This window comes from Sorex araneus, chromosome 6 (genome assembly GCF_027595985.1).
Source record: "Sorex araneus isolate mSorAra2 chromosome 6, mSorAra2.pri, whole genome shotgun sequence".
NCBI lineage: Eukaryota > Metazoa > Chordata > Mammalia > Eulipotyphla > Soricidae > Sorex > Sorex araneus.
In genome coordinates this window covers 168,647,876-168,675,833 of record NC_073307.1, presented here as the reverse complement: position 1 = coordinate 168,675,833, position 27,958 = coordinate 168,647,876, and the positions used below count along the sequence as shown (strand labels likewise).

The 27,958-nt window shown below is 60.1% G+C and overlaps 2 protein-coding genes across 2 annotated transcripts; one reads left to right on the top strand and one right to left on the bottom strand.

Moving 5' to 3' along the window:
- The first annotated feature begins 3,415 nt into the window (after positions 1–3,415).
- PTDSS2 (phosphatidylserine synthase 2) lies at positions 3,416–21,710 on the top strand. Its single transcript, XM_055142303.1, has 12 exons — positions 3,416–3,554; positions 11,072–11,173; positions 13,771–13,853; positions 16,776–16,843; positions 18,239–18,373; positions 18,720–18,770; positions 18,986–19,099; positions 19,199–19,317; positions 19,577–19,691; positions 19,759–19,904; positions 20,002–20,187; positions 20,275–21,710. The coding sequence occupies exons 1-12, from the start codon at positions 3,442–3,444 to the stop codon at positions 20,417–20,419; spliced, it is 1,377 nt and encodes a 458-aa protein (XP_054998278.1). The 5' UTR covers positions 3,416–3,441; the 3' UTR covers positions 20,420–21,710.
- RNH1 (ribonuclease/angiogenin inhibitor 1) lies at positions 21,669–27,918 on the bottom strand. Its single transcript, XM_055142304.1, has 10 exons — positions 27,871–27,918; positions 27,593–27,698; positions 25,243–25,413; positions 24,879–25,049; positions 24,504–24,674; positions 23,834–24,004; positions 23,547–23,717; positions 23,041–23,211; positions 21,983–22,153; positions 21,669–21,898 (listed from the first exon to the last, which is right to left on the bottom strand). Exons 2-10 carry the CDS (start codon positions 27,676–27,678, stop codon positions 21,811–21,813), a joined length of 1,371 nt encoding a protein of 456 aa, XP_054998279.1. The 5' UTR covers positions 27,679–27,698; positions 27,871–27,918; the 3' UTR covers positions 21,669–21,810.
- Positions 27,919–27,958: the final 40 nt, after the last annotated feature.

The window sequence follows — 27,958 nt, the reverse complement described above, 5'->3', positions numbered from 1 at the left end:
CTCTGCTCCAACCACTTGGTCCAGAATGGCTGCTCCAGCGGCAGGTGTTACACCTGCTTTCCAGCCAGGATGGAAAGGAAAGTGAGAGGGAGGGACCTCCACCCTCTGGGTTAGTCATGGCCTTGCCTTTCACAAGAACTAGGGCCTGTAATCGCTTTTCCTAGGAAGAAGGTGAATCAAGGAGGCTTCGGCAGAGGCCAAAGGCCTTAGGGCCCTGCCAAAGACCAGGTAGGGATGCAAACTCAAGCCTGCAAGGCAACTGGCTCTTGCCCGACTGTGGTCTCTCCCCCCACCCCTCCTCCTTCCCAGTCTCAGCCCCAAACACTCCCCTAGCATCGGTTTGCCCTGCACCTGGGCTCATCCCTCCAGGCCCCTATTCTTCCTGACCCACAACACTGCAGTTCCAACCTCAGTGGGGCTGCGAGAACCAGGCCCATGCAGCAGTCTGGATGCTCAGAAGCGGCCCCTGACACCTGTTTGCAGTCAGGGAGAGAGCAGAAAATTTGACTTTCTGATGGGTGAGCCCGAAGGTTGCCTCTGCCTGTCAGATCTGCGGAGGAAAGTGGTCTGTCCACAGTGAGAGTCAAGAGTCAGCCATGGAGTCCCCATTCTACTTGGCTGGTTGATTTTGGGGTCACACCCAGCATTGCTCAGGCCTGGCTCCTGGCTCTGTGGTGGGGATCACTCTCAGTGGGGCTCAGGAAACGATACGTGGTGCTGGGGTCAGCCTCAAGCAAAGCAAGAGCCCGCCCCATTGTGCCATCCCTCAGGCCTGTTCTTTTGATCCTGAGTTTGCGTTGGGCCTTAACTCTGGCCCTCTCTGCCTGCCCGCTTGGGGAGCCAGTGCTTCCTGCCACTCCTCTCCTCTCTGGGGAAGATTGTTTCTCTCTTGTGAGGATTTTCCTTCCTCTCCCTTCTCATAAAATTTCTTCTGGTAAGAGGAAGAAGGGGCTGATTGTTTAGACTTTGGTCTCTTCTTTCAATGTTTCTCAGGGGACGTACCAGACAACATAGGGGGGTGTGAGCACAGTGGATGAAAAATGTGTCGAATGCACACACAGCAGCTTGGGGAGGGGGTGGGGTGGCAAGGCTGTCCCCGCAGATGCAGGATGTCCAGGACAGCAGCTTCACCTTCCCCAAGCAAGGTGGGCTGTGGGTAGAGAAGTGTCTTCTTCCTGTGCTTTCTTAGAACTTTCCACAATCAAAACATCACTCATCTTGTTGATTACTTTGTTATCACACCAAAGTCCACTGTTCTGAACTTCACTTTCCCAGTCACAGCCTGAACCCCGCAGGCAGGCAGCCAGCAGCACCCCGCCCTGGCAGAGCTGGGCCCCACATGGGGCAGGACCTTGGGCCAAAGCTCAGACGGGCTTCCTGCTCGGCGGTGGACCCTGGACCCTGCCCTTTCCTCCAGGAAATACACACCTGCCATCTTCCCTCAGGATGAAGGGTGGCCGCAGCCAGCCTCACGTGCTGCCCAAAGAAGCCTCGTCCCTTTTCTGACCACGAGGAGACAATTCAGCAGAACGAGGCTCCCAGAGCACCTCTGCCCCTACCCAGTAGTCCCAAGGGCCCTCTGGCCCCTAGCCCCGCTCTTGGGCACCCTGGCAGGAGATACCATCCTCAGGCTCTGCTTGTACCCCTCTGAGGTGTCTCTGTGATTTGAGGGTGACATGGGGGTGCTCTTGCCATGCCCTGCTCCTGACCCTGTCCTGGGGCAGAGATGGTCCTGGTGAGGTGGACAGCACCTGCCCCCCAGTCCCCAGGTCTGATGTATGCTGGGAGAAAGGCTTGCTGGGAGTGCTGGGAGTGGGTTTCTCTGTAGGGCTCACTTTTGTCCCCTGGGACTACCATGTCCCTGCCCCCCCAGGTCTGGAAACTGGACGAGCACTGTGTCCACATAGCTACACTCAGGAGTCACCCAGCTTGGGCTCTTGAGGCTGCCTGAGGCCACTGGGGCAGCTGGGACAGAGTCCCGAGTCCTGCTGTCTTGGGAGCCCTGGAAGTCCGGGCCTGGCCTTCCATGGCGCTGGTTCCTGAAGCTGCCCTATGGTGCCCTTCAATGTCTCCTGCACCCTAAGGTCCTCGGTTTGACAGGCTTCCAAGCTGATCCATGAGCCACACGTGCCAATGGGGCAGGAGGTCCAAGCCAGCCCAGCACGGTGGCCGGGAGAGGGACCAGGTGGAGGCAGCCCCTGGCCTCTTGCCTGAGTCTGTGATGAGCCGGTGGGAGGTGACCCTGGTTGTGGTCTGCTAGTGTCAAGCAGGAGCCCAGGAGCAGAGCCGTGCGTGGGCCTGGCTCCGTGGACATCACCAGGCACAGGAGAGCCGGGAAGAGAAACAGGGCATGGGGAGAGGCCCAGAGGGGAGACGGACTGTTTAGGGGTGTGACTACTCCAGCCCCACACCCAGGCCTGCCCTGCCTGTGGCACCCCTCACCAGTGCAAGGCCCAGGCTCATTAGGACCAAGGAACTCTGTCCACCTCCTCCCCGCTCTGTTTCCAGGAAAGGCAGGCAGGGCCTGGAGTAAGGCTTTTCTGGGACAAACACCCGAGTCCAGGGCGCAAGCCTTCACTGTCCGAATAAAACAGCCGGGCTGGAGAGGTGGTCCAGGTGCCCCGGGCCACGCACTGCTGGGAGTTACCGCCCCTCCCCCAGCACAGTCACCCTGAAAAACAAGACAGTGTTAACCAGCACAATTAGTTTACTCAAGCAGAGCCCACGGGCTTGGCGAGCACTCCTCGACTGGACAGGCCAGACTGCTTGAAGGACGAAGGGAGGATTGGTGGGGGCTGTTCCAGAAATAAGGGTCAGTTCAGGGGGTATAACGAGTCAGGGGTGATCGTGCGTTCAGCCGGAGATAGTGAGTCAGGGGAGACAGTGAAATAAGCCATGTTTGTGAGTCCAGGGCAGTGAGAGTATTGCCCTGACTGGGCTTGCTGCCGGAAGGAAAACTCTTCGTTGGAGGGTGCGACAGTGCCTCCCAGTGGGTGTGGGCGAGGTCTCCTGTGCTGGCCTTCCGGACTCTGGGGTGGTGGGTCCCTCCCAACTCACAGACCCCCGCCATAGGAGCGACTGGGGCCGCCGGCAGCCCCGGCCCCTGGAGCTGTGGCACCGAGTCTGCACCCGGAGCCCGCTCTAGGGACCCAGGCTGGGGCGCCCGGGATTCAGCTCCGGCCGGGCGGCCTCCAGGCCGCTAGCGCCCTGCGGTCGCCTAGCAACCGGGCGGCCCCGGGCGCTCGGTCGCCTGGCAACCGCAGGCAGCTTACCCAGCAGGCACCGCGCCCCGCGGCCGCGCGGACTACAGGTCCCGGCGGGCCTCGCGCGCGGACTGCGAATCCCAGGATGCAGCGCGCGGCCGCCCCCGGCCCCCGCCCGGCGCGACCCCGGCGGGCCCCGCGCCCCGCGCCGCGCGCCGCCGCCGAGAGCCCGCGGGCCATGCGCAGGCCCGAGCGCCGGGGGGCCGGGGGGCCGCGCGCCGCCTCCCCCGCGCCCGCGCGCCGCAGCACCGAGTCGGAGGTCTACGACGACGGCACTAACACCTTCTTCTGGTGAGCGCGGCCGCTGACCTTGGGGCCCAGGACTCCCCCGGAGGGCGTGGAGCAGGCGGCCCGACCGCCGGCCGGCGGCCCCGACCCCCCGCAGGCGGCCCCGACCCTTCCCGGGCGGCCCCGACCCCCCGCAGGCGGCCTTGACCCCCCCACAGTAGGTCCTGACCCCGGGCGGGCGGCCCCGACCTCCCGCAGGCGGCCCCGACCCCCCCACAGGAGGTCCTGACCCCCCGCAGGTGGCCCGACCCCCCCAGGAGGTCCTGATCTCTCCCAAGCCCCCCTGACCCTCCCACGCCCCCGCAGAAGGCCCTGACCCCTCGCAGGCGGCCCTGGCCCATTGCCGGTGAAGGGGTCGTGTCCTCATGGGGCGGTCCTGCCCTGCTTGCTGCCCAGTAGAGCCCACCCCACCCCTGGCCGTGTGTGTGTCCCAGAGACTCTTGTTCGTGTCACAGTCTGGTCCATGACCTCTCTAGTTCCCAGTGACCCACCGGCGCTACTGTGGGGCTTCATTTTGGGGTCCCTTTGGCTCAGCGCTGGTGGCAGGGCCGGGGTGTTGAGCCACCTGTGGTCCAGCCCTGGTGACTTTTTCAGGGACATGCAGACATGTGGCCATTGGCGCCTGGTTACTTGACTCCAGGCCCTGGACAGTGCCCACCTCTCGGTGTGTCCAGTTCCGTTGCCCCTGAAGCTGCCCTGCCCTGTACGACACCCCTCCATCCCCACCCCTTACTCTGCACCTGGGGCCCCTCAGTGGCTGGCCGTTATCCTGTCCATGGGTTGTGGCTCACCGAGATCCCATGTCCTGAGCCATGCCTGTGCCCCAGACCCACCCACCTCGTCCTCTCAACCCCTATTCCGTGGGTGCTGGTCCTCTGGGCAGGCCACAGAGTAGGACACCATTGCCACCAACTGTACCAGTTCTGCCATGCAGGGCACTGCGTGCATGTGTCCGGGTGGGCATTGTGTGGGTGTGTGGGGCGCCATGTGTATACGGGACGCTGCATGGGTGCAGGGCACTGCATGCATGCAGGACTGTGCATATGGGATGCTGTGTGCGTGCGCGTTTGTGCACACGTGTATATGTGCACGTGTTTTTGTGTGCACATGTGTATGTGCACGCGTACATGTGCATGTGTGTATGTGCGTGTGGGCACACGTGTGCATGCATGTGTGTGCTGGGGCACCGTGTATGTTTGCTGGGTTTTGTGGCCGGTGGGGTGCAGTGACCCCAGCAAACTCTTTGCAGGCTCTGTGGCAATTGACTGAGGTTTGCTCTGGCCCCCACCACGGTCTCCGCTCCCTGTCAGGCTCCTGGGGCTCCCCTGGGTATAGTTACTTAGACCCCCGACAAATCAGGAAGCAGGGGCCGAGGTGGTTCCCTGCTTTCCTGAGGCTCAGGGAGCCTGTGCTTGTGCTGTTGCTGCTCCAGGGTCCCTCAGCAGTACTGCTGGGGTCTCTTCTTGTGAGGTCTCATGCCTGGCATGGCTGTGAGCTGCTGCCCATCTCCCCTCGTGCCCCCACGGCCCGAGCCCCAGTCTGCTCACGAGGCCCCAGGGGCCCTTTTTATTTATTTATTTTTTTGCTTTATGGGTCACACCCAGCGATGCACAGGGGTTATTCCTGGCTCATGCACTCAGAAATTACTCCTGGCGGTGCTCAGGGGACCATTTGGGATGCTGGGGATCGAACTCAGGTTGGCCGTGTGCAAGGCAAACGCCCTCCCCGCTGTGCTACGCTCCAGCCTCCTGACCGTGTACAGTCTGGCCGAGAGATCCTGCTTTGCTCTGAATTCCTGCACAGAGTGGACTTGGTGGGGCCCATGTCCCTCTCCTGCTTGTTCCATGGCGCTGTGGCCACCTTTGCTGTGGCCCCTGCCCCTCCACTGAGGTGTCCTTAGCCCGAGCCAAAATCTCTATACAAAATCTCTAAAATATCCAGACACTCAGCATCATGGAGCCCCCTCACCCAGTCCCCTCACCCAGTCCCCTCACCCAGTCCCCATCACCCAGTCCCCCTCACCCAGTTCCCTCACCCAGTCTCCCTCACCCAGTCCCCTCACCCAGTCCCCCCACCCAGTCTCCCTCACCCAGTCCCCTCACCCAGTCCCCCTCACCCAGTCCCCTCACCCAGTCCCCCTCACCCAGTCCCCATCACCCAGTCCCCTCACCCAGTCCCCCTCACCCAGTCCCCTCACCCAGTCCCCCTCACCCAGTCCCCCCACCCAGTCCCCTCAACCAGTCCCCCCACCCAGTCTCCCTCACCCAGTCTCCCTCACGCAGTCTCCCTCACCCAGTCCCCATCACCCAGTCCCCTCACCCAGTCCCCCTCACCCAGTCCCCTCACCCAGTCCCCCTCACCCAGTCCCCCCACCCAGTCCCCTCAACCAGTCCCCCCACCCAGTCTCCCTCACCCAGTCTCCCTCACGCAGTCTCCCTCACCCAGTCCCCCTCACCCAGTCCCCTCACCCAGTCCCCCTCACCCAGTCCCCTCACCCAGTCCCCCTCACCCAGTCCCCATACCCAGTCCCCATCACCCAGTCCCCCTCACCCAGTCCCCTCACCCAGTCTCCCTCACCCAGTCCCCCACCCAGTCTCGTCACCCAGTCTCCCTCACCCAGTCCCCCATCCAGTCACCTCAACCAGTCCCCCCACCCAGTCCCCCCACCCAGTCCCCTCACCCAGTCCCCCTCACCCAGTCTCCCTCACCCAGTCTCCCTCACCCAGTCCCCCACCCAGTCTCCTCACCCAGTCCCCTCACCCAGTCTCCCTTACCCAGTCCCCCCACCCAGTCCCCTCACCCAGTCCCCTCACCCAATCCCCCTCACCCAGTCCCCTCACCCAGTCCCCCCACCCAGTCCCCCCACCCAGTCCCCTCACCCAGTCTCCCTCACCCAGTCCCCCACCCAGTCTCCCTCACCCAGTCCCCCTTACCCAGTCTCCCTCACCCAGTCTCCCTCACCCAGTCCCCCACCCAGTCTCATCACCCAGTCCCCTCACCCAGTCCCCCTCACCCAGTCTCCCTCACCCAGTCTCCCTCACCCAGTCTCCCTCACCCAGTCCTCCACCCAGTCTCATCACCCAGTCCCCCCACCCAGTCCCCTCACCCAGTCCCCCCACCAGTCTCCCTCACCCAGTCTCCCTCACGCAGTCTCCCTTACCCAGTCCCCCTCACCCAGTCCCCTCACCCAGTCCCCCTCACCCAGTCCCCTCACCCAGTCCCCCTCACCCAGTCCCCTCACCCAGTCCCCCTCACCCAGTCCCCATCACCCAGTCCCCCTCACCCAGTCCCCCTCACCCAGTCCCCTCACCCAGTCTCCCTCACCCAGTCTCCCTCACCCAGTCCCCCATCCAGTCACCTCAACCAGTCCCCCCACCCAGTCCCCCCACCCAGTCCCCTCACCCAGTCCCCCTCACCCAGTCTCCCTCACCCAGTCTCCCTCACCCAGTCCCCCACCCAGTCTCCTCACCCAGTCCCCTCACCCAGTCTCCCTTACCCAGTCCCCCCACCCAGTCCCCTCACCCAGTCCCCCCACCCAGTCCCCCCACCCAGTCCCCTCACCCAGTCCCCCCACCCAGTCCCCTCACCCAGTCCCCTCACCCAGTCCCCTCACCCAGTCTCCCTCACCCAGTCCCCCACCCAGTCTCCCTCACCCAGTCCCCCTCACCCAGTCTCCCTCACCCAGTCTCCCTCACCCAGTCTCCCTCACCCAGTCCCCCACCCAGTCTCATCACCCAGTCCCCTCACCCAGTCCCCTCACCCAGTCCCCTCACCCAGTCCCCTCACCCAGTCCCCCTCACCCAGTCTCCCTTACCCAGTCTCCCTCACCCAGTCTCCCTCACCCAGTCCTCCACCCAGTCTCATCACCCAGTCCCCCCACCCAGTCCCCTCACCCAGTCCCCTCACCCAGTCCCCCTCACCCAGTCCCCCTCACCCAGTCCCCTCACCCAGTCCCCCTCACCCAGTCCCATCACCCAGTCTCCCTCACCCAGTCTCCCTCACCCAGTCCCCCACCCAGTCTCATCACCCAGTCCCCCTCACCCAGTCTCCCTCACCCAGTCCCCCACCCAGTCCCCCTCACCCAGTCTCCCTCACCCAGTCCCCCACCCAGTCTCCCTCACCCAGTCCCCCTCACCCAGTCTCCCTCACCCAGTCCCCCACCCAGTCTCGTCACCCAGTCCCCCTCACCCAGTCCCATCACCCAGTCACCCCACCCAGTCCCCTCACACAGTCTCCCTCACCCAGTCTCCCTCACCCAGTCTCCCTCACCCAGTCCCCCATCCAGTCTCATCACCCAGTCCCCCACCCAGTCCCCTCACCCAGTCCCCCCACCCAGTCCCCCCACCCAGTCTCATCACCCAGTCCCCCTCACCCAGTCTCCCTCACCCAGTCTCCCTCACCCAGTCCCCCACCCAGTCTCCTCACCCAGTCCCCTCACCCAGTCTCCCTTATCCAGTCCCCCCACCCAGTCCCCTCACCCAGTCCCCTCACCCAGTCCCCCTCACCCAGTCCCCCCACCCAGTCCCCCCACCCAGTCCCCTCACCCAGTCCCCTCACCCAGTCCCCCTCACCCAGTCCCCCCACCCAGTCCCCTCACCCAGTCCCCCTCACCCAGTCTCCCTCACCCAGTCCCCCACCCAGTCTCATCACCCAGTCCCCCTCACCCAGTCTCCCTCACCCAGTCCCCCACCCAGTCCCCCACCCAGTCTCGTCACCCAGTCCCCCTCACCCAGTCCCCCTCACCCAGTCTCCCTCACCCAGTCTCCCTCACCCAGTCCCCCTCACCCAGTCCCCCCACCCAGTCCCCCCACCCAGTCCCCTCACCCAGTCCCCCACCCAGTCCCCCTCACCCAGTCCCCCTCACCCAGTCCCCCCCACCCAGTCCCCTCACCCAGTTCCCCCACCCAGTCTCCTCACCCACTGCCCCTCACCCAGGGCAGAGTTGAGGGTGAGAGGACAGCAGTCCCCGTGAGGGCCTGGGCCAAGGTGCAGGGCTGTTTTTGGGCCGCGCCTGGACACGTGGGGTGACTGCTGCTGCTGGCTCAGCCACCTCCTGCCTACTATCAGTCAGCTGCTCCTTGCCTGTGTACTGGGTCTGTCTGTCTGTCTGTCTGTCTGTCTGTTGGCTGCTTCTTTGTCCCTGTGTTCTGGGCAGCTCCATGGCCAGCCATCCTCTACCCTGTGCCTGCCCGACTGTACCAAAGGACACCCCAGCCCTGCTCACTGTCCCCATTTCCCCCATCCCACCCTCTATGTTGGCAGCTTTGGCTGCACGTGTGCCCTGTGCTTGCCACTTACCATGTGTGGTGACCTGTCCCAGTTCTCCCTGAAAACAGGAATTCAGAGCTGAGTTCACAGTCTTGCCCGAGGCTTTCTGGGTGGAGGGTGACAGTCTTGGGCGGATAGACCTGGCTTAGGTTAGCAGACACACTAGTGCCATCTTGGGGCTTTGTGGACCCTCTGGCACTATAGCTGCAGTGCACCCCCCCACCTCCGCTATCCCCCCTAAAATTCTACTTCTCTTTTTCTGTAAAAATTCCTTTCTGTGGGCTGGGATCGTGGCCCAGTGGGACCTTGGCCTTATGTGTCAAGGGCCTGGGGTTCCTGGAGCCACACCACCACTCCCTTTGTGGCCATCATGCTATGCTCTCCAGCTTCTGAGATGCAAGAGTGGCCTTAGCCTAAGGGCCATTCCTTAGACTCAGTGTCCAGAGGTGAACCCTGGCGGTGCCCTGGGGGTTGTACCTGCCAGAGCTGGGGTTGGTCGCCTGCGGCAGACACTTTAACTCCAGTACTCTCTCTCCAGCCCGAAGGAATATTTTCAGTATGGCTCCTGATTTGTTTCTGAATCAAATCCAGACACTTGGGGCTGCACTTTTGCTTCCGATGGTCTTAATCTGGGTCGGTTGCCTCAGACTTAAAAACTAAGCTGTGGGCACCCAGTCTCCAGATCTGGAGCCTTGTCAGCTGGGCCCCTCTCTCCTGAGCTCCAGCCCCTGCCTCTCCTGCACCTGGCTCGGGCTCTCCGAGCACCTTTAGTCTGGCATCCCAGCCTCTGGGCTCGCCCTGAGCGTGTGCTGAGGAACCGGGAACTGTCCTTTCTCTGCGAGCAGCACCTGGGGGCATTTGATTTGGAAGGAGGGTAGGTGCTTCGCAGCTGTCTCGGCTCTGGGCTTCCACCAGGTGCTGGTCTGGCAGTCTGCACTGCGGTGGGTACTGGAAGCACCCACTTTACCCCCCACGACATGGCTCCTCTTTCTGGCTGTCTAGTGGCTGTTTGCATTTTTTGTCATGTCCTTTGGGTCCTAGGGAGTTAACCTTTCCCAGGGCAGCCCTGGGCAGGGCTGCCTCGAGTTTAGGCCCAGCCCCTCTGTCCTCCATGGTCCAGGCCCAGCCCCTCTGTTCTCCACGTCCTCGAGCTGCCAGGCTGAGAGAGGAGGAAGCCGTGGCTAGCGGGTGACGGCTTCTCCAAGGACATGCTCTGCTGATTTCCCGGGAAAGGGCGCCGTCACGCCTTCTAAGGGCACTTGGAAAAGTGAAAGGGCAGGCAAGACCTCCCGGTGTTGTGTTTGTGTTTGTGCCACGCAGGACTGTGTGCATGCATGTGGGATCGTGTGACTGGGACTGTGTGATCATATGTGTAATTAGCATTTGTGCAAAGCTTATGTGTGGACGATCATGTATGTAATTGGTGTGATGACACAAATGTGCAAACGTGATTGTTCATGTGTGGTTGTATGTGCAATAATGTATAATTGGTGTGCGTGCACATGTGTGTTGCATGGGGTCATATGTAGTTGATTGTGACACATGTGATCATGTGTGTGGCTGTGTTGGGTAGTGTGTAATGGCATGTGTGCACAGTGTGATTATGTGTGTGGTTGTGCTAGGGTTGTGTGTAATGGCGTATATACACATGTATCATACGTGGGATCATGTGTAATTGTGCATGTATGTGGGATCATGTGTAATTTCTGTGATGGTATGTGCTTACACATATGGTTTTAAGTAATGGTATGTGTTATCGTGTGTAATTCGTATGATGGCGTGTACATACATGTGCTTGTAAGATCATGTATGATTTGTGTGATGTGTGCATATGTGCAGTCATGTGTAACGACAGGTGTGCACATGTGCATGCATGTGTGTTGCCTGTCCTGCTGGGTATTTGGCTGCTGTGGGCCCTGGTTCCAGTGAGTGGTATCCAGTGAACTCCCTCTCACCCTGGGCACTTGGCCTGAGCAGGGGGAGGACGCAGCTGGACCCGCCCAGCACTCTGCAGCACGGAGCATGCAGTGTGGACGCACCGTCTCGCTTGGACCTGCTGCTCTGCTCTCTGCTCTTTCCTTGGGCTTGACTTTTGGCCGGCTCCCGTGTGGTCAGCAGGCCTGGCAGCTCCTGCGACAGCGCCCAGACCTGAGACAGCTGCTGCTGCACAGCTCTGGTTGGCCTCTTCCCGGGCCCCTTGGCAGAGAGCCCTGAGCCAAGGCAGGAGCTGACAGGTCTGTGTTGGGTTCCAGGCGCGCCCACACGCTCACCGTGCTCTTCATCCTCACCTGCGTGCTGGGCTACGTGACTCTGCTGGAGGAGACGCCACGGGACACGGCCTACAACACCAAGAGGTGAGTGAGCCGCTGCCCTCTGCAGTGCCCTCAGTGCCCAGGACCCCTCCTTTCCCCTGTGCCCTCTGTGCCCGGGCTGGGCCGTCTCCCCTCCCCTGTGCTCGGGCTGTCTCCTCAGGGCCCAGGGCTTTGGCCACTCCTTGGTGGTCTCTGACCACTCAGGCTGTGTTGGCAGCATCGTGCTGCTGTCCTTGGGTGTCCCTCAGGCTGGCGTCCTGGCTGCTGCTCTGGCCGGGCCTCGTCTGGTCTGTGCCGGTGGGGCTGCACACCTGGCGTTGCTTGGGGTCTGTGTGGGCTGGGGAGGCACTGGTCTGTGTGCGGCTCCCCTCTGCCGTCCTGAGTGTCTCAGGGCGTGAGTGTCCTGGGCACCCGCATGGGGCAGAGGCCTTGGTCAGTGCTGGTGGTTCTGCCTTGCTATCAGCAGAGGACTCGGGGCTACAGGCTCTGAGCAGCCCCTCAGGCTTGAGCCTTGTCTTCCCTTGAGTGTGCTCCTATGTGTGCCCTGCGGATTGTGACCTTCCTGACTCCTGACCCTGACATGGTCAGTCTGCGCTGCCCGTCCAGGGGCCTGGGGATGGCCTTGGCTGCAGCTGTGGGTGACTATTCTGGGTGGAACTAGAGCTTGTGTGGGGCCTCTCTGAAGGGAACATGGTTCTTTGAACATACCCACGGTCCAGGCGGGGGGTCTGCAGAGTGGACACTGCCCACGGGCTGTGCTGGGGGGCAGGGCTACCTTCCTGGGACATGCCCACACCTGGCACTGCCCCTCTTCCTCAGGGACCTGCACGGAGGTGGCTGGGCTGCTGTGTGCAGGACCGAGGTGCCCAGTCTGGATCTGGGTGGTGCTGGGCCTGTCTGGATCTGGGTGCTGCTCACCCCTTCTCTGGGCCTGTGCAGTCATTTCCTGTCCCACCCTGTCCCTGATGGGCAGATAAGAGTGGGGCACCTCAGGGGCACAGATGGTGACTCTTGCCTCCCATAGCCACAGTGTCCACAGTGGCTCTGAGACAGTGCCCTGGGTAGGTGGAGGGGTCAGTAGTGTCCAGTGCCGGAGCCACTGAGAATGCGTGTCATTGTGTGGATGGAGCTGGTCTGGCCTCCGTGGTGACCTGGGGAGGGAGCAGAATTGGAGGCATGTGGCTGTGAGGTCTGTAAGAGCTCACGCTGGCCCATATGTCCGCAGCCCAGAGTGGCCTTGGTGCAGGCGGTGGATGAGTGCTGTGGGCAGGGGGACTGTCACAGCTCCACAAGTGAGAGTATGGGGAGGAGCAGGTATGACCTTGGTACGCTGTCCCCCAAAGTTCCTGCACTGCCCGAGAGCAGTGGGTCAGAAGTTCCAGGGGTTGCAGACGTAGTTTATCTGTGGGACTGTGGGCACCCCCGGCCAGTGTGCAGTGCCCCCATCCTGCTGGTGGGTGGAGCTTACACGTGGGGGGTCCACAGCCTGCCCTGGAGGTGTAGCTGTGGATGGCATCTTGTTCGGTTCCTCAAAAGTGCATGGAGGGGACAGAGCAGCCAGAGCCAGTGTCACATGCAGCCAAGTATTGATCCAGCCCAGGTCTGTCCTCACAGCAGCCAAGGGCGTCGGGGAAAGAGGTGGTCTCCGGCACAGGAGGGTGGCAGTGGTGGTGTCAATGCTTTGTAGCTTCTGTCCTGAAACAGACTCGAGGGGCCACACTGGCAGTGCTTAAAGATCACTTCTGGCAGTCTCGGGAGGCCTTAGGGGGTGCCAGGGATCAAACCTGCGTGGGCTGCCTACAGGGAACCATCCTGCCTGCTGTGCTCGCTCCACCCCCCTAAATGTTCTGGTCACGGTCATCTGCATCCTGTGGGCTGGGGAGCTCATGGGCTTGAGCTTGTACATTAGGCCTGGGTTTGGCCTCTGACCCTTCTGGTTCCCCGAGCACTGCCTGGTGTGACCCCCAAACCAAAAAAGGTAAACACAAGTGTTCCCTTGGCCTGCGGCTCCCCAGATGCCATGAGGTTGGTCAGGAGGCAGGACCAGCAGGTGAGCCTCGGGCTCAGAGTTCTGCCCTGACATGCCCGTGTCTGCTGCAGGTGTCAGCTCAGTGACTGGGGCTGGGTGGTCTGCCCGCCTGTCCTCAGACCGAGACTGACCCTTGTCCCACCTCTCATCGGGTATCCTTCAGTCTGAGGACTCAGGCTCTGGGTCCCTGGACTTTTGTCCATAGACACAGTGCCCTGGCCTGCTGTCCACGGGGAAGACCTGCCTGCCCCTTGGAGCTGTCCTGGGCCCGTGGAAGGGGCATCTCAGCCTGGGTAGGGCTCAGCCTCTGGAGGGGTCCCCCAGCTCTGTGAGGAACACGGGGTGCCAGGCGGTGGGTGTGCTGACCCTGTGCTGCTGTGTGGGTACTTCCCCTATCGTTCGAGCCTGCGGGTGCCAGTGCTCGTCTGGCTGCAGTGATGTGCTAGACCTGTTCTTGGATGTGGGGCTGGAGCAAGCCTAGGCACCAAGCTCTGATGTTTTGGGGGTGCCTTTGTGGCCCTGCAGGGGCAGGGGTGTAGGGTTGCGGGGGTCTCCCTCCCTTCCCCCTGCAGGGCTACCGGACACTCAGGCTCTTTGTTCTTTGTTGCAGAGGCATTGTGGCCAGTATTTTGGTTTTCTTATGTTTTGGAGTCACACAAGCTAAAGACGGCCCATTTTCCAGACCTCACCCAGGTAATCATGTTGCTCTCTGCGTGTGCCTGTGCGTGGGACTCAGTCCTGCGCGCCACCCGTGTCTTGAGCAGGTGGGTGGCCTCTGGGCTGTGGGCAAGAGCCTCTTTCAGGCGTTTCTGCAGAGCCTCCGTGGGTGTGGGCGTGGTGCTGGCCTTCCTGAGCTGCCCAGGCCTCTGTGGTCCGCGTGCTGCTGAGTCAGATACTCCCTCTGCCCTGTACCTGGTTTCCCGGGGTCAGTGTTCTTGGTCTCCCGGGGCGAATCCCTGTACCTGCCTTCCGTGGGGTCAGTCCCTGCACCTGCCTTTGCCGGGGTCAGTCCCTGCACCTGCCTCCTGTGGGGTCTGTCCCTGCACCTGCCTTCCCCAGAGTCAGTCCCTGTACCTGCCTTCCCTGGGGTCAGTCCCTGCACCAGTCTCCCAGGGTCAGTGCTTGCACCCATTCTTCTGGGATCAGTCCCTGTACCTGATCTCCCAGGGGCAATCCCTGAACCTCCCTTCTTCAGGGTCAATTTCATTTGGACCTAAGGTCAGCTGGACTGTGAGACGCCACTGATCCCAGTTCTGTGTCCAGCCCTGTGTTCTCCCCTCCTGCCCCTTTTCATGTGTCGTGTCCCCACTAAGCCCTTGTTCCTCCCCCCGGGGAACTCAGTGTGTCCAGGGTTCAACCCTCCCCTAGGCGGTGGCTCTGGGCTGTGGTCAGTCGGTTTTCCTGCTTCAGTTACTGTTTGTTTTGTCTCACTCGGGTGTGTGCTGTATTTGATTTGGAAGATGCCAGGAAAGTTTGGTTGCAATAAAGGTCCCTCACAGAAATGACCATTTAAGTTTGGGTTGTTTGGGTGTGTCCACAGGCCCCAGCACTGCATCACAGCTGGGAACACACGTCTGGGCTGGGTTCTGTGGCCGTGGGGATGGACCCATAGTGTCCTTTTGGTCAGCTGGCACTAAAGGAGCCTCCTTGCCTCAGGGCCGCAGGAAGAGCAGGGCTGGAGGCTGGCTTGGGCCCAGCAGGTGGACCTTCCCATGTGGACCACCCAGAGCCAGGAGCTCTGTGGGAAGGGTTTATTGTCGCCCCTCTCCCTGTGGGGCCCAGAGGGTGGGAACTTGGACCCCTGTCATCTGGCCACAGGAAAGGGGATGTGGAGCCCCGAGAGTGTGGAGGCAGCAGAATGGTGCTGTGGGGACTGTCCGCCGTGGACATGGACTGACCTAGACAGACAGACTCTGGACACACACCTGTGCTGGGCCCAGGAGGGGCTTCTGATGGACCTGGACTCTGGTTACAGGACTCTGTCTGAAAGCTTCTGCCATGACCCCTCATGGCCTGTCTGGACCTTTCCAACGAGGTCTCTGAGTGGGAACTGTGTTTCTGGATCTGACGCTGGTTTGATGGTGCCAGGGCTCCCCTAACAGTCTCAGTTTCTTAGTGGTGGTCAGGACGTCCTTGGAGCTGTCCAGGGGACCCTGGGCAGTGGCAGTTGCTGCTGGGGCATGGAGTGAGGGTGGTTGAGCAGGGAGGGGTGCCGTTGACCCCAAAGCCTTGCTCCCTATGCTCCCGACACTCGGGCAAATGAGGGCTCAAGTGTGGGCAGGAGTCATGGCAGCTGAATTTGATGTCTAGAAAGATGAAGTAAGTTTGGGGTGGCTTGAGGGGGCAGAAAGACCCTGGAGAGAGAAGGGGACATGAGCCCTGGCAGAGGGGGTGGCAGGCTGGTCCAGGTCATTATAGCAGATGCGTCATGAAGGACAAGGGGCAGCTGAAGGAGAGAGGCAGGGGCTGTGCAGAATGTTGCCTATGACTGGGAAAGCCACCCCAGCCAACAAGCCACAGCAGCCTTCTGTGCTAGGAGATGGAGCCTCCTCAGCCCTCACCTGTCCAAATGCCCACAGAGCCCCAGAGTATGTGGAGAGGTCATCAGTGGACAATTCCGGACCCCATTGTGGCCTCAGTCACCTGTGCTTGTGACCCTGCTGTGTCAGTCCAGGGGACTGCTGTGACTGGAGCCGAGGGAAGGCAGCAACTCTGACTGCCACAGATTGGGAGTCAGGGAAGGGCATGCTCGTTCTTTCTGTCCTCTGTAGTGTGGACAGCCCGAAGTGGTGAGGGAATTGTGGCAGGGCAGGGTTTAGGGAGGTGTGGTGGGCATGGAGCTCCAGGATGTGCTACACAGCATCTGAGTTCTTGTGAACGAATGGAACATCATAGGTGGCTCTGAGCCCCTTGGGGCCATGGCAAGCTCGTCTGTTAGTCACACAAGCTCTGACTGGAACCCAAGGCATTGCTGCTCCTGGCACTGTGGACTGGACACAGCTTTGCATGCGGGAGGCCTGGGTCTATCCCCGGCACCACATGGTCCCTAGAGTACCATAGGAATGAGTCCTGAGTACTGCGGGTTGTGGCTTAAAACCAAAAACCAAACTCAGAACAGCAAATGCTTCCAAGTTGGTTATTCCAGATAAAAAGGATGGTTTGGTATCATGTGCAAGGAAAAGGTGATCCTCTGAAATGTAAACTCAGTGCATAAATAAGGGTTTCTGGGGGCTGGAGCAATAGCGCAGCGGGTAGGGTGTTTGCCTTGCACGCAGGCGACCCAGGTTCGATTCCCAACATCCCATATGGTCCCCTGAGTACCGCCAGGAGTGATTCCTGAGTGCAGAGCCAGGAGTAACCCCTGTGCATCACCAGGTGTGACCCAAAAAGAAAAAAAAAAAAGGGTTTGCTCATGCTGAGGACAGTGCCTAAACCTTGACCTGAGGAGACTCTCCCAGGCCTCCTGTCAGCATCTCCAGTGTTGCTGTGTTCCTGGGGCCTTGGCTCTAGGACACCTATGTGGGGAGCAGAGCGCATGCAGCAGAGGCCCCTGTGGAGTTGACGCCCATGTGCTCTCCTTGAGATGGGGCTGACCATTTGTGTTTTGTCTCACAGCCTACTGGAGGTTCTGGCTCTGCGTCAGTGTGGTCTATGAGCTCTTCCTCATTTTCATCCTCTTCCAGGTAGGTGGGCACAGGTAGGCAGGTGGGTGGCATGTTGGCCCTTGGTCTTAGCACGTCCTGTTGGGGGTGTGGGGCACATGGCTGGGCAGGACGCTCATGAGCCAGAGTAGACTGGGATCAACCAGTGCTTATCCTCACTCTCCTCTTACCACCTGGTTCCTGTTCTGCTTCCTGGTGGTCACTTCACTTTGTGAGCAGGTGCAGCTTTCTTGTTTTTTGGGGCCACACTCAGCAGTGCTCAGGCCTCAATCTTGGCAGTGCTTGGGGATCATATGTGATTCCAGGAATCAAACCCGGGTCAGCCATGTGCAAGACAAGCACCCTCCCTGCTGTCCTATCACTCCAGCTCCAGTTGTAGTTTCGATACTGTTATTTGTCTGGGGGGGGCCTCCCAAATGGCACTCAGGGTGGGCAGGTGAGCCGGGGCCCGAGGATGTAGCACGGCTTGAGCCATGTGGAGCTGGGGAGCCCCAGGACCATCCCCCCGGCCCTTGACACATGCTTGTACGTGGAAATGCTGGTTGTCTCAGCTGATCCTTCCAGTGTTACTGGAGATGGGTTGGGTGCCCCGCCTGTCCGGGGCCTGTGGTCTGCATTCACCCTACATGCTCGGAATCCAGCACAGGGTTCAGACTGGCCTTCCTCTGAGTGCTCATGGGCCTGTAGGCGTCTTCCTGGAATTGCACTTTGATGTATCTCTCCCTTTTATTGTTTGGCAAAGTAAAATAGTTTTATCACAGGAGTATGAGGCAGGGGGAGAGAGAATTGGCTGTGTGCAAGGCAGCTTGTTTCGAGAGCACTCTGCCTGCCTGCCCCGGTAATAATGATTTAAAAATAAAGCATCATCATCAACAGTGAAGAGGGAGGGAATGAAAAAATAGTTTATTTTCAGCACATTTGCCAATCGTGTGAGTCCAGAGACTTGCCTGGTTTCCCTCCGTGACCTGTCCCTGGGCTGTGTCAGCTTCCTCATAGAGGGGCCCCCCACCACCCAGGCCTCAGACTCTTCCTAAGGCTTTTTGCCACCCCTGATTCCTGGATACTTGAACGTCACCCCTTCTGACCCCATGTGTGGTTGGAGATGAAGGTTGGAGTGTGACCTCTGCCGTGTGCACTGTGCTGGTGACCACTTTCTCCATTGTGTGAGGGGAGCATGGGGCTGGGGTGCTCCTAGCGTGGCAGACTCCCTGCTTAGGCCTTTCTGCAGACTCCCCAGACTTTCTTTGGGATGCTTTTGTGCATTGAGCTGTTTCCTTGGTTCTGTTGGGTGGGGGGTACTGTGCCAGACTGATGTCATCTGTGATGCCCATGTTCTGGCTCGGGACAAGCTGGGGTGGCATCACTCAGCTAGCTGAGTATGGCATGGTCCAGCTGATCAGGGTGTTGGCCTTGTAGACTGTCCACGATGGCCGTCAGTTTCTGAAGTATGTGGACCCAAGGCTGGGGGTTCCCCTGCCGGAGAGGGACTACGGGGGAAACTGCCTCATCTATGATGCAGACAACAAGACTGACCCCTTCCATAACGTCTGGGTGAGTACTTGCAGGCCCTCTGACCAGTCCAGCTGCTAAGGGTGGGTGAGGTGAGCCCCTGGGCAGCGGTTTCTCAAACTTAGCTCATGGTTTTGCAAAATGTTCGGGTTGGCAGGGGATGGCCTAGCCTCACTCCTGCCTGGCCCAGTGCCTTGGGTTGAAACCTTCTCCTCATGGTAGGTGTGCGGGGACAGCTGCCTGCTTATGGTCAGGTGTCTGCTCACAGCCACAAGATACTGCTTTTGTCCCTGGGGAGCACTGGCAGGGCTGTGGGGTCACTCTGGCCACCCCCAAGGTGAGCTGCAGGGGAGGGGCATGTGCCAGGCCTATGTGCTGTCACCCACAGGACAAGCTGGATGGCTTTGTGCCTGCGCACTTCATTGGCTGGTACCTGAAGGTAAGGTGGCCTGAGGGCTGGACTTTCTGTGTTCCCGGTTCAACTCTGCTATAGGACTGACCCTCACTGAGGTCCCAGAGGGGGAGAGGGGAAACAACTGCCTGGCTCTACAGCTGGACATATGTGCGGGTACCTGGATGCTAGAGGCTCTCATGGAGAGCATTTGAGCTGGGGGCCCCGCGCTGTGTCCCTGGAGGAGCTGCCTCTGTCCACAGACCCTGATGATCCGCGACTGGTGGATGTGCACCATTGTGAGCGTCATGTTCGAGTTCCTGGAGTACAGCCTTGAGCACCAGCTGCCCAACTTCAGCGAGTGCTGGTGGGACCATGTAGGTGCCCCATAGCTGGGATTCCCAGCACTATCGTGGGTCCTGCCAGATCAGGGTGGGCATCTGAGGCACCCACCTCCTGCCTGCTTCCACCCCCAGTGGATCATGGATGTGCTGGTCTGCAACGGGCTGGGCATCTACTGTGGCATGAAGACCCTTGAATGGCTGTCCATGAAGACGTACAAGTGGCAAGGCCTCTGGAACATTCCGACCTACAAGTGCGTCTGCAGTCCTGCACCTTGGGCCTTGGGAGGGTTTGGGGTGGGGACTTTGTCTTCTGTTACTTCCCTGCTTTGGGTTACCTCCCCTTCTTCCTGTCATCCCTGCACCCCAACCTCCCTGGCCATCCTCTGTAGGAAGTGGTTGTCAGCTGTTAATTTGTTTGGGGACTTGAAAGAAAGGCCTGAGAGGACTGGGGTTGCCTGTGAGCAGGAGAGCTGGGCCCCTGCAAGCAGGCTGACGCCCTTGTGGTCCCAGGGGCAAGATGAAGCGGATTGCCTTCCAGTTCACGCCCTACAGCTGGGTACGCTTCGAGTGGAGGCCGGCCTCCAGCTTGCGCCGCTGGCTGGCCGTGTGCGGCATCATCCTGGTGGTAAGGCCCCAGCCTCCTGCGCGCGGCCCCTGGCCTCGGGCCCCGCCCACCCTCCACTGTCCCCCAGTTTCTGTTGGCAGAGCTCAACACTTTCTATCTGAAGTTTGTGCTGTGGATGCCCCCTGAGCACTTCTTGGTCCTCCTGAGACTGGTCTTCTTTGTGAACGTGGGCGGCGTGGCCATGCGCGAGATCTATGATTTCATGGACGACCCGTGAGTGTGGGGTAGGACTGGGCCAGGGCTGTGCCCTCCTGGCCACTCAGGTCCCCCATCACTTCCTGTCCACTTCCAACACCGCCACTGTCCACAGAAAACTGCACAAGAAGCTGGGGCAGCAGGCCTGGCTGGTGGCGGCCATCACGGTCACCGAGCTGCTCATCGTGGTCAAGTACGACCCTCACACGCTCACACTTTCACTGCCCTTCTACATCTCCCAGTGCTGGACACTCGGCTCTGTGCTGGTGCTCACCTGGACCGTGTGGCGTTTCTTCCTGCGGTGAGCTCCAGCCCTGGGCGGTTCCCTCACACTGGCCCCTCTGGGTGGCGCCAGAGTCCAGCGCTGAGGCCCCCTCCCTGCCCATAGGGACATCACCCTGCGCTACAAGGAGACCCGAAGGCAGAAGCAGCAGAGCAGGGCAGACCAGGATGGCACCATGGGCAATGGACACCAGCAAGGCCCGGAAGAGCCTGGGGTTGACGAACAGGAAGGGGTGCCAGTTCCTAACTGACCTGCGTCCAGGGACCTGCCAGGCCCATTCTCTGCCCCTGCACCCTGTGATTCCTGCCAGGATCCTCATAGGCCTCTGCCCTGAGGCTTCACTGCCCTCCAGTGCACACTGCTGTGCTCCAAGGGGACCATAGTGGCTGAGCACGGCTTCGAGCCTGGCTGGTGTATGTGTGTGTAGCAGTTAACATATGTACTCGTGGCCAGACATTTGTGTGAGCAGCAGCTCCAGAAGCTGCCCGGGCCAGATGCCCCCTGGCCTGTCTTCCTGGACTCCAGGAGCCCTGCCACCAGATAGCCCGGCCCCACTTAGGAAGGACAATGGGTCAGAGCCGAGATGGTGTGGATTCTGTCCTGTGTCCTCTGTCCCTACCCACTGGGGGAGGGCTGGGGTCTCTGTGGGTGAGTTGAAAATCATCTCTATGAGCAAATAGAACAAATAAATCAGCAGAAGTTCTGCAGCTTCCTGGCATGTTCCTGGCCTTGGGCCACAGCAGAGGGCAGGGCCTGTCTGACTGACACACCTGGGGCTGGTGGGTGACAGCCCTGAGCCAGGCGAGTCTTAGCCTCCTATTTTCTGTACACAGGCTTGGTCGTGAAGGTCCTGCTCAATGGTGGGGCTTATTGCTGACACTGGATCTGTGGGCTCATACTGCTCTGGTGGTCCTTGGCTAAGGACCACCAGGAGTGTCCTGGAATCTTAGTCCCAGCCCCACTCCTCAGGCCTGGCTGCAGCCCTGGCTGTGTTCCTGGGAGGGACCTCTTGGGTTCTCTTCCTTCCTATTCAGCCTATGGGAGTGGCTGTGAGACCCTATTCCGTCCCTCTTCCAAGGGATCTGGGGAGGCTCTGGACAGCTGATAGAAGCAAACCTGTTATCAGGTGCCAGGCCTGATGAGAGCTGCCAGGTCTTAAGGGCCACAAAGGGCCATTGCCACGGTCTCTGTGCTGACTGGCCATAGGGGAAATAAGCCCAGTGGCTGTCCTGCCATCTACATTGCACTGCCTGGCTAAGGCCGCAGCAGACCAGCTACTGTGAGGCAGGGTTTGGGGTACTGCCCAGCTAAGGCCACAGCAGACTGGCTATTGTGGAGCAAGGCCTTGGAGCACAATCCTGTCCTTTGTGTGTGTGGGAGAGGAGACAGTCTTCACCCCATGATGGGTATTGTGCCTAGGGAGCAGAGGCTTTTGGGGCCCAGCTGACCTGACAGCTCTATGCAGAACCTGCCATGGAGGGACGAGCAGCATTTTGCCGCAACAGGGCTTTAATGATGATAAAGTCTGACATTCTCTTGCAGCTGTTGATCTGTGTTTTTTCAAAGCTAGGACACCAAGCGTGAAGGCCCCGGGTGGGGGTAAGGCACGGCTGCTACAGGGCGGAAGGTGAGTGGCGGTGCTCAGAAGATGACCTTCAGGTTGGGCTTGCTCTCCTCCAGGGCCCGCAGGCGATCTTCCATAGCCTCAGACCAGTAAATGTCATACAGGCTGAAGGAGACGGGGTAGCATGCTCAGGGTCTTGGCATGCGCCTCACACCCCACCCCAGCTGTGACATCCCTAGCTGTACTTACACGAGCTGTTCCAGGTGGCTGTCAGGATGCTCCAGGCTGGTGACCAGCAGCTGGATACCGGGGTCGCCCAGACCATTGTTACTGAGGTCCAACTCTTTCAGACTCTGGTTGGCGCAGAGGAGGGCAGCAAGAGCCCTGCAGCTACTGTCTGTCACTTCACAGTCCCCCAGGCTAGGTGGCAAAAAGGGCATAGGCTAGGACAGAAGCCCCCTGGCTACCATCAGCCATGGGACCACCTAAGATGTGGGGTGGGGAAGACGGTATGGCACCATCACAGTCCCCTGTGCCTGCTCAGCATGTTCTAGACTGAGGGGCCTGACTCAGTCGTACAAGGTGAACCAGAGGAAGAAGACAGGGCTGGAGCGATAGCACAGCAGGTAGAGCATTTGCCTTGCACGCGGCTGACCCGGGTTCGATTCCCAGCATCCCATATGGTTCCCCAAGCACCGCCAGGAGTGATTCCTGAGTGCATAGCCAGGAGTAACCATTGTGCATCGCCGAGTGTGACCCAAAAAGACAGGAACAGATGGAGGGAGGTGGCTGTCCCCTGAGGTGGACCAGAGGAAGCAGACGGGAGCAGACAGGTGGCTGGCTCCTTGGAGGGGCTTCAGAGGAGGTCTGAACAGGTTGCAAAGTTGGTGAGGTGTACAAAGCTGAGCAAATGGGTGGGGAAGCTCAGGGAGCCACTGGGGATTCGGGTGAGACCTGACCTGGGTCCTGGCAGTAAGATGGGACCCTCAGAAAGGCCCTCAGCCTCAGGGTCCCTTGTCCAGTGCCTTCAGCCACTGGCCATCCCAAGACGAGCGGGTGCACGGAAGCCACCCGAGAGACACAGGACAGAAAGAAAAATTGGAGCAGAAGACTGACAGAAGGGGTAGGTAAGAGACTGAAGTCGTGAGCTAGTGACAAAAATCAGAAAAGCATCAAGGTAAGACCTGGGCCAAAGTGAGCAGGGCACAGGGGCACACTGCCCTACTTCAGGCCCGAGGGAAGCTAGTAGCAGGGCTGTGTGGAGGGGTGCCCCGGCCAGGATCCCAGTGCATGCACACTGTACTCACCAGAGCATCTGCAGCCTTGTATTGGGCTGGGACAGGGCCTGGCAGAGCTGCTGGACACCAGCGTCCTCCAACTTGTTGTTGCTCAACTGTAGCTCCACAAGGTGTTTGTTCTGGGCCAGCACTGCGCTGAAGTGCTGGCAGCAGGCGCCCGTGAAGCTGCAGTCCTTAACCCTGTGCCCACAGGAGCACGCTGAAGCCAGCTAGTCCTGCCCCTCTGGCCTCCACCCCAATATACAAATATACACCCTTGTGAGGCATACACTGGAGACAGCCAGGCCTGCCCCTGTGGCTCCCGCCTAGCAGACAGACACATACACCCCCCCCCCCCAGGACTACACCCCCCACCCCCAGGACTACACACACACACCACCACCACCACCATCCCTCAGACCTACATACACACAGACCACCACTACCACCAACCACCCCTTGTCCCGCTCAGGCCTACACCTGTGGCCAGGGAACGAGGCACCTCCCTCTCACTTTGCCCAGCACCACACACTTACCATAAGGACTGCAGCTGGCAGCTGGGCTCCAGCAGGCGCTCACACAGTAACCGGGCACCCTCATCCCCCAGCTTGTTGCCCATCAGGCTGAGTTCCTTTAAGCTCTCCTTGGCCCCCAGAATTCGGCAAATATCTCCGCAGCCTTTGCTGGTGATGTCACACTCCCAAAGCCTAAGGGGGAGTCACCAGGAACAGGTCAGCCCTACCTGACTGGCTGCAGACCCCTGGGCATAGCAGTGGACATAGACACAGCCAGGGTGAGTGATATCGTCCAGAAGCCAACTCACCAGAGGGTCTTCAGCTGGGAGCTGGGGCTCAGCAGCCCTGGGCAGAGCTCAGCAATACCTGCGTCCCCCAGCTTGTTATAGCCCAGGTCCAGCTCACTCAGTGAGGCCTTGGAGGCCACCAGGCCACACAGGTCCTTACAATTGGCTGACGTGAGGCCGCAGCTGTCCAGCCTGGGGAAGCGGAGTGGGGGTGACCAGAGCGGAGTGGCAGTGCAGGGTCCTAGCACTCATCCGCCCACCTGACTGGTAGAATATCTTCAGCAATGGCTTCAGGACCCCTGAGTGCCACTTTGGAGACCCCCCCCCCCATAACAAGAAACTAAATAAATGAAATAGCTAAGTAAATAAACTACACCTGGGGCTGGAAATTGCCTTGCATGTGGCTGACCTGGGTTTGACACCTAGCACCCCAAAGGTGCCTGGAGTGATGTCTTGAGTGATGCCTGAGCACACAACCAGTAGTAAGCCCTGAGGACTCTGATGGGCCAAAAGACAAAACTGCACCTGTCCCCAAAATAAAGTGACCACGGCAGAAGGACAGAGATGCTGGGGGAAAAGCACTGACCGATCCCTTTCCAGTCCAGCTCATGGGACGAGCCCCTTGTGTATCTTGCCAGGATGGAAAAGCACCACCAACCCACCAGGCCAGTCCACCTAGCCCCACACTTACTTGAGTGTCTCCAGCTGGCAGGTGGACTTGGTCAGGCCCTGGCACAGCTCTCGAGCGCCCGCCTCGCCAATTGCGTTGTTGCTCACCACAAGCTCCTTGAAGTTGGGCTTGACCCGGAGTACGGAGGCCAGGGCCTCACAGCCTGTAGCAGTCAGGTTGCAGTATTCCAGCCTGGGGACCCATAGGACCTTGGGCTCGTCTCACAGCCTGCAGGGCCCAAGCCTCCTGGACAGTGTCTGCTGGCCTCACCCCGACCCAGACAACAGTGCCCCAAACTGGGCATCTGTGTGCTCAGCAAGGTGCTGGGGGTGTGGGAGGCAGGGGTGCCCAGAGCAGCTCAGCTGGTGCTGAGAGCTGAGCATGGGGATGACTCACTGTAGCCTTTCCAGGTGGCACTGGGTGTCCAGGAATCCTTCGCAGAGCAACCGCAGGCCTGCATCCCCCAGGGGGTTGTCATTGAGCTGCAGTTCACGTAGGGTGGGAAGGGAGCGTAGGGCACTGGGCAGGATCCCGCAGCCGGCCTCCGTCAGGGAGCAGTTCTGGAGGCTGGAGGACACCCCAGCCCAGCAGTAAGTGTGAGGCAGGCACAGGGCAGCACACAACCTGGCCTTCCCTGATCCCCTCTGTTGGGCTGGGAAGGGGCCCATGAGTGACCATCACTAGACTGAGGCTGGAGCTTGCAGCTGACTCTGGATGCTGGTTGGCCCTTTTCCCTCTCCGCCCTTCAGACTGGGCTCACCTGAGCTTTCGGATCTTGCAGGTCGGGGCCTGCAGGCCTTGCAGTACCAGGTGCACGCCAGCATCGCCCAGCTCATTGGTGCGCAGGCTGAGCTCAGTCAGGGAAGGGTTGGCCTGCAGGGCAGAGCTGATGTCTTTGCAGCGGCCCTCTGTGAGGCCACAGTCGTCCAGCCTGTGAACAGGACCAGTGGTCACTTTATTTATTTTTTGCTTTTTTTGGGGTCACATCTGGTGAGGCGCAGGGGTTACTCCTGGCTCTGCACTCAGGAATTACTCCTGGTGGTTGCTTGGGGTCCACATGGGATGCTGGGAATTGAACCCCAGGTCAGCTGCATGCAAGGCAAATGCCTTACCCGCTGTACTATTGCTCCAGCCCCTAGTGATCACTTTAAAAAGCAGATATGGGAACCGGAGCGATAGCACAGCGGGTAGGGTGTTTGCCTTGCATGCGGCCGACCCGGGTTCAATCCCCGGCATCCCATATGGTCCCCCAAGCACCGCCAGGAGTAATTCCTGAGTGCAAAGCCAGGAGTAACCCCTGAGCATCACTGGGTGTGACCCAAAAAGCCTAAATAAATAAATAAATAAATAAATAAATAAATAAATAAATAAAAAGCAGATATGACCGCACAAGGTGAGTCACAACCAGGATGTTCTGAAGGGAGACCATGGGAAGGGGGAGAGGGTTCCCATGAAGCACTGGGAGGCATGCGGCTGTACACCAGACAAGGCAACAGGAAATGGACGTGGCGCCTCAGAAATACATGAGCCAGGCGCTGGAGTGATAGCACAGTGGGTAGGGCGTCTGCCTTGTATGTGGCCGACCCGAGTTTGATTCCCAGCATCCCATATGGTCCCCTGAGCACCGCGAGGGATAATTCCTGAGTGCAGAGCCAGGAGTAAGCCCTGTGCAGAGCCAGATGTGACCCAAAAAGCAAAAAAAAAAAAAAAAAAAAAAAAAAGAAAAGAAATACATGAGCCAAACCAAGGGCTTGCAAGACCAGTACCAAGACAGGAGTGCCCTGCCCTGCCCACTGGTTCTCCTGGGGCAGCAGACAGGTTAGCAAAGGAGGAACCGAGTGTTAAGTGTTAACACTTAAGTTGTTAAAGCTATGTGGAAGTAAATTCTTTAAAATTTTTTTCAGATTTAGTTTGGGGCTGCACCCAGTGGGGCTCAGGGATCACTACTGGGGACCATATGAGGCACCAGGGATTGAACAGGGTAGACACATGCAAAGGCTAGGGGTAACCCCAGTTCTGTCTCTCTGGCATTAAATTCTAAGGCAAACAGGATGGACCTGGGCTATTTCTTCGAGAAGAGAACTTTGTCTTTCCCCTGAGATGAAGAGTACAGATTTCTCACACAGGACATTGAAGCCTTAACACTCCACCAGGTCTGCTCAATCAGCCGCCCTGCCCACCCCTGCTCGTCTGTCATCCTCATTCCCCCTCTCAAGGGGACACTTTTGTGGCTAATTTTAGGCTAATTTCTTTTTTATTGTTGAGGCTGAACCTTACGGTGCTTGGGAAATCATGTGGTGCCAGAGTGAACCGGGACTTCCACATGCAAAGCCTGCCCTTGCGCCCTGTCCCCAGCACGTGTGGCTCAGTGAGGGAAGTCTTGAATGTTTGAGGAATGGGGTAGGGGAGGCGGAACAAGATAAACCAACAAGCTCATTCCGATGAGATGAGCCACAGAGACGCTGGGGAGAGCCAGGCAGCTCTCCCTCACAGAATGAGTCAGAAAATCACTGTCATCCCGTTGCCCATGGATTTGTTCGAGCGGGCACCAGTAACGTCTCTCATTGAGACTGTTTTTGGCATACCCAATACGCACGGGTGGCTTGCCAGGCTCTGCCGCGCGGGCTCCGTCCTCTCGGCAGCGTGCCGGGCTCTCCGAGAGGGCGGAGGAATCGAACACCGGCCGCGTGAAAGCGAACGCCCAACCGCTGTGCTATCGCTCCAGCCGAGTCAGAAAATGTGGAAGGAATTTCAGAAGCCCGGTTCAGGCGACACACAGTCATGCTGAGGGTGAGGTCACTGGAAATGTCCGGCTCAAGCGACACCCAAGTCCCACTGCGGTGAGGGCCAGCGAGATGCCGAGCCAGGCTGAGGCGAGGGTCACTGAAATGTGTGGCGCAAGCTCGAGCAGAACCAGGACGAAGGCTGAGCCTCGGGGTGGGGCCAGGGCGGACACCCCAGGGGAGGGCGCAGTGGCCACTGTGACGCCGCCGAGCCGCCATCCCCCAGGTCGTCCCGCTGCGCCCGCGGAGGGGCTTGCCGGGGGGACGGGCGGGCCGGGAGAGCGGCCTTCGCCGGGCGGGGCGGCCTCTGGGACGGGTCCCGGTTACCTGACCACCTCGGACTGCCGGATGAGCGGCAGGAGCTCCGTCCAGCGGGCGTCCGTCAGCTGCTCGCACTGGATGTCCAGACTCATGGCGGCGCCCTGCGCGAGTGCTGAGAAGGCGCAGGCCGTGAGGGCCAGCCGGCTGCCGCTGGTAGACACCGCGCCACCGCCACCCACGGCCGGGCTGGGCCGCCCCGCCCCGCCCCGCCCCTCCCTCGGCCCGCCCGCAGCTGCTGGAGCCCGAGGACGCGCCGCTCCCCTGGCCCCGCGCAGCGCACAGACCTGACGGCCGAGCGGGGCTCCCGGGCTTCCGGGCGCGGGGCGGGGCTTCCGGGCGCGGGGGCGGGGCCGCGGCGTCACGTGCCGGGCC

Bases quoted from the DNA above. Each gene is read 5' to 3' on its own strand.
- PTDSS2 (XM_055142303.1), top strand. From the start codon at position 3,442: ATGCGCAGGCCCGAGCGCCGGGGGGCCGGGGGGCCGCGCGCCGCCTCC. The intron at 13,854-16,775 runs GTAATCATGTTG...TTTGTCTCACAG, and splicing joins ATTTTCCAGACCTCACCCAG to CCTACTGGAGGTTCTGGCTC. The intron at 19,100-19,198 runs GTAGGTGCCCCA...TTCCACCCCCAG, and splicing joins GCGAGTGCTGGTGGGACCAT to TGGATCATGGATGTGCTGGT.
- RNH1 (XM_055142304.1), bottom strand. From the start codon at position 27,678: ATGAGTCTGGACATCCAGTGCGAGCAGCTGACGGACGCCCGCTGGACG. The intron at 24,005-24,503 runs GTAAGTGTGGGG...CCGCTTCCCCAG, and splicing joins TGCCAGCTGGAGACACTCAA to GCTGGACAGCTGCGGCCTCA. The intron at 22,154-23,040 runs GTGAGTACAGTG...TTTGCCACCTAG, and splicing joins ACAAGGCTGCAGATGCTCTG to CCTGGGGGACTGTGAAGTGA.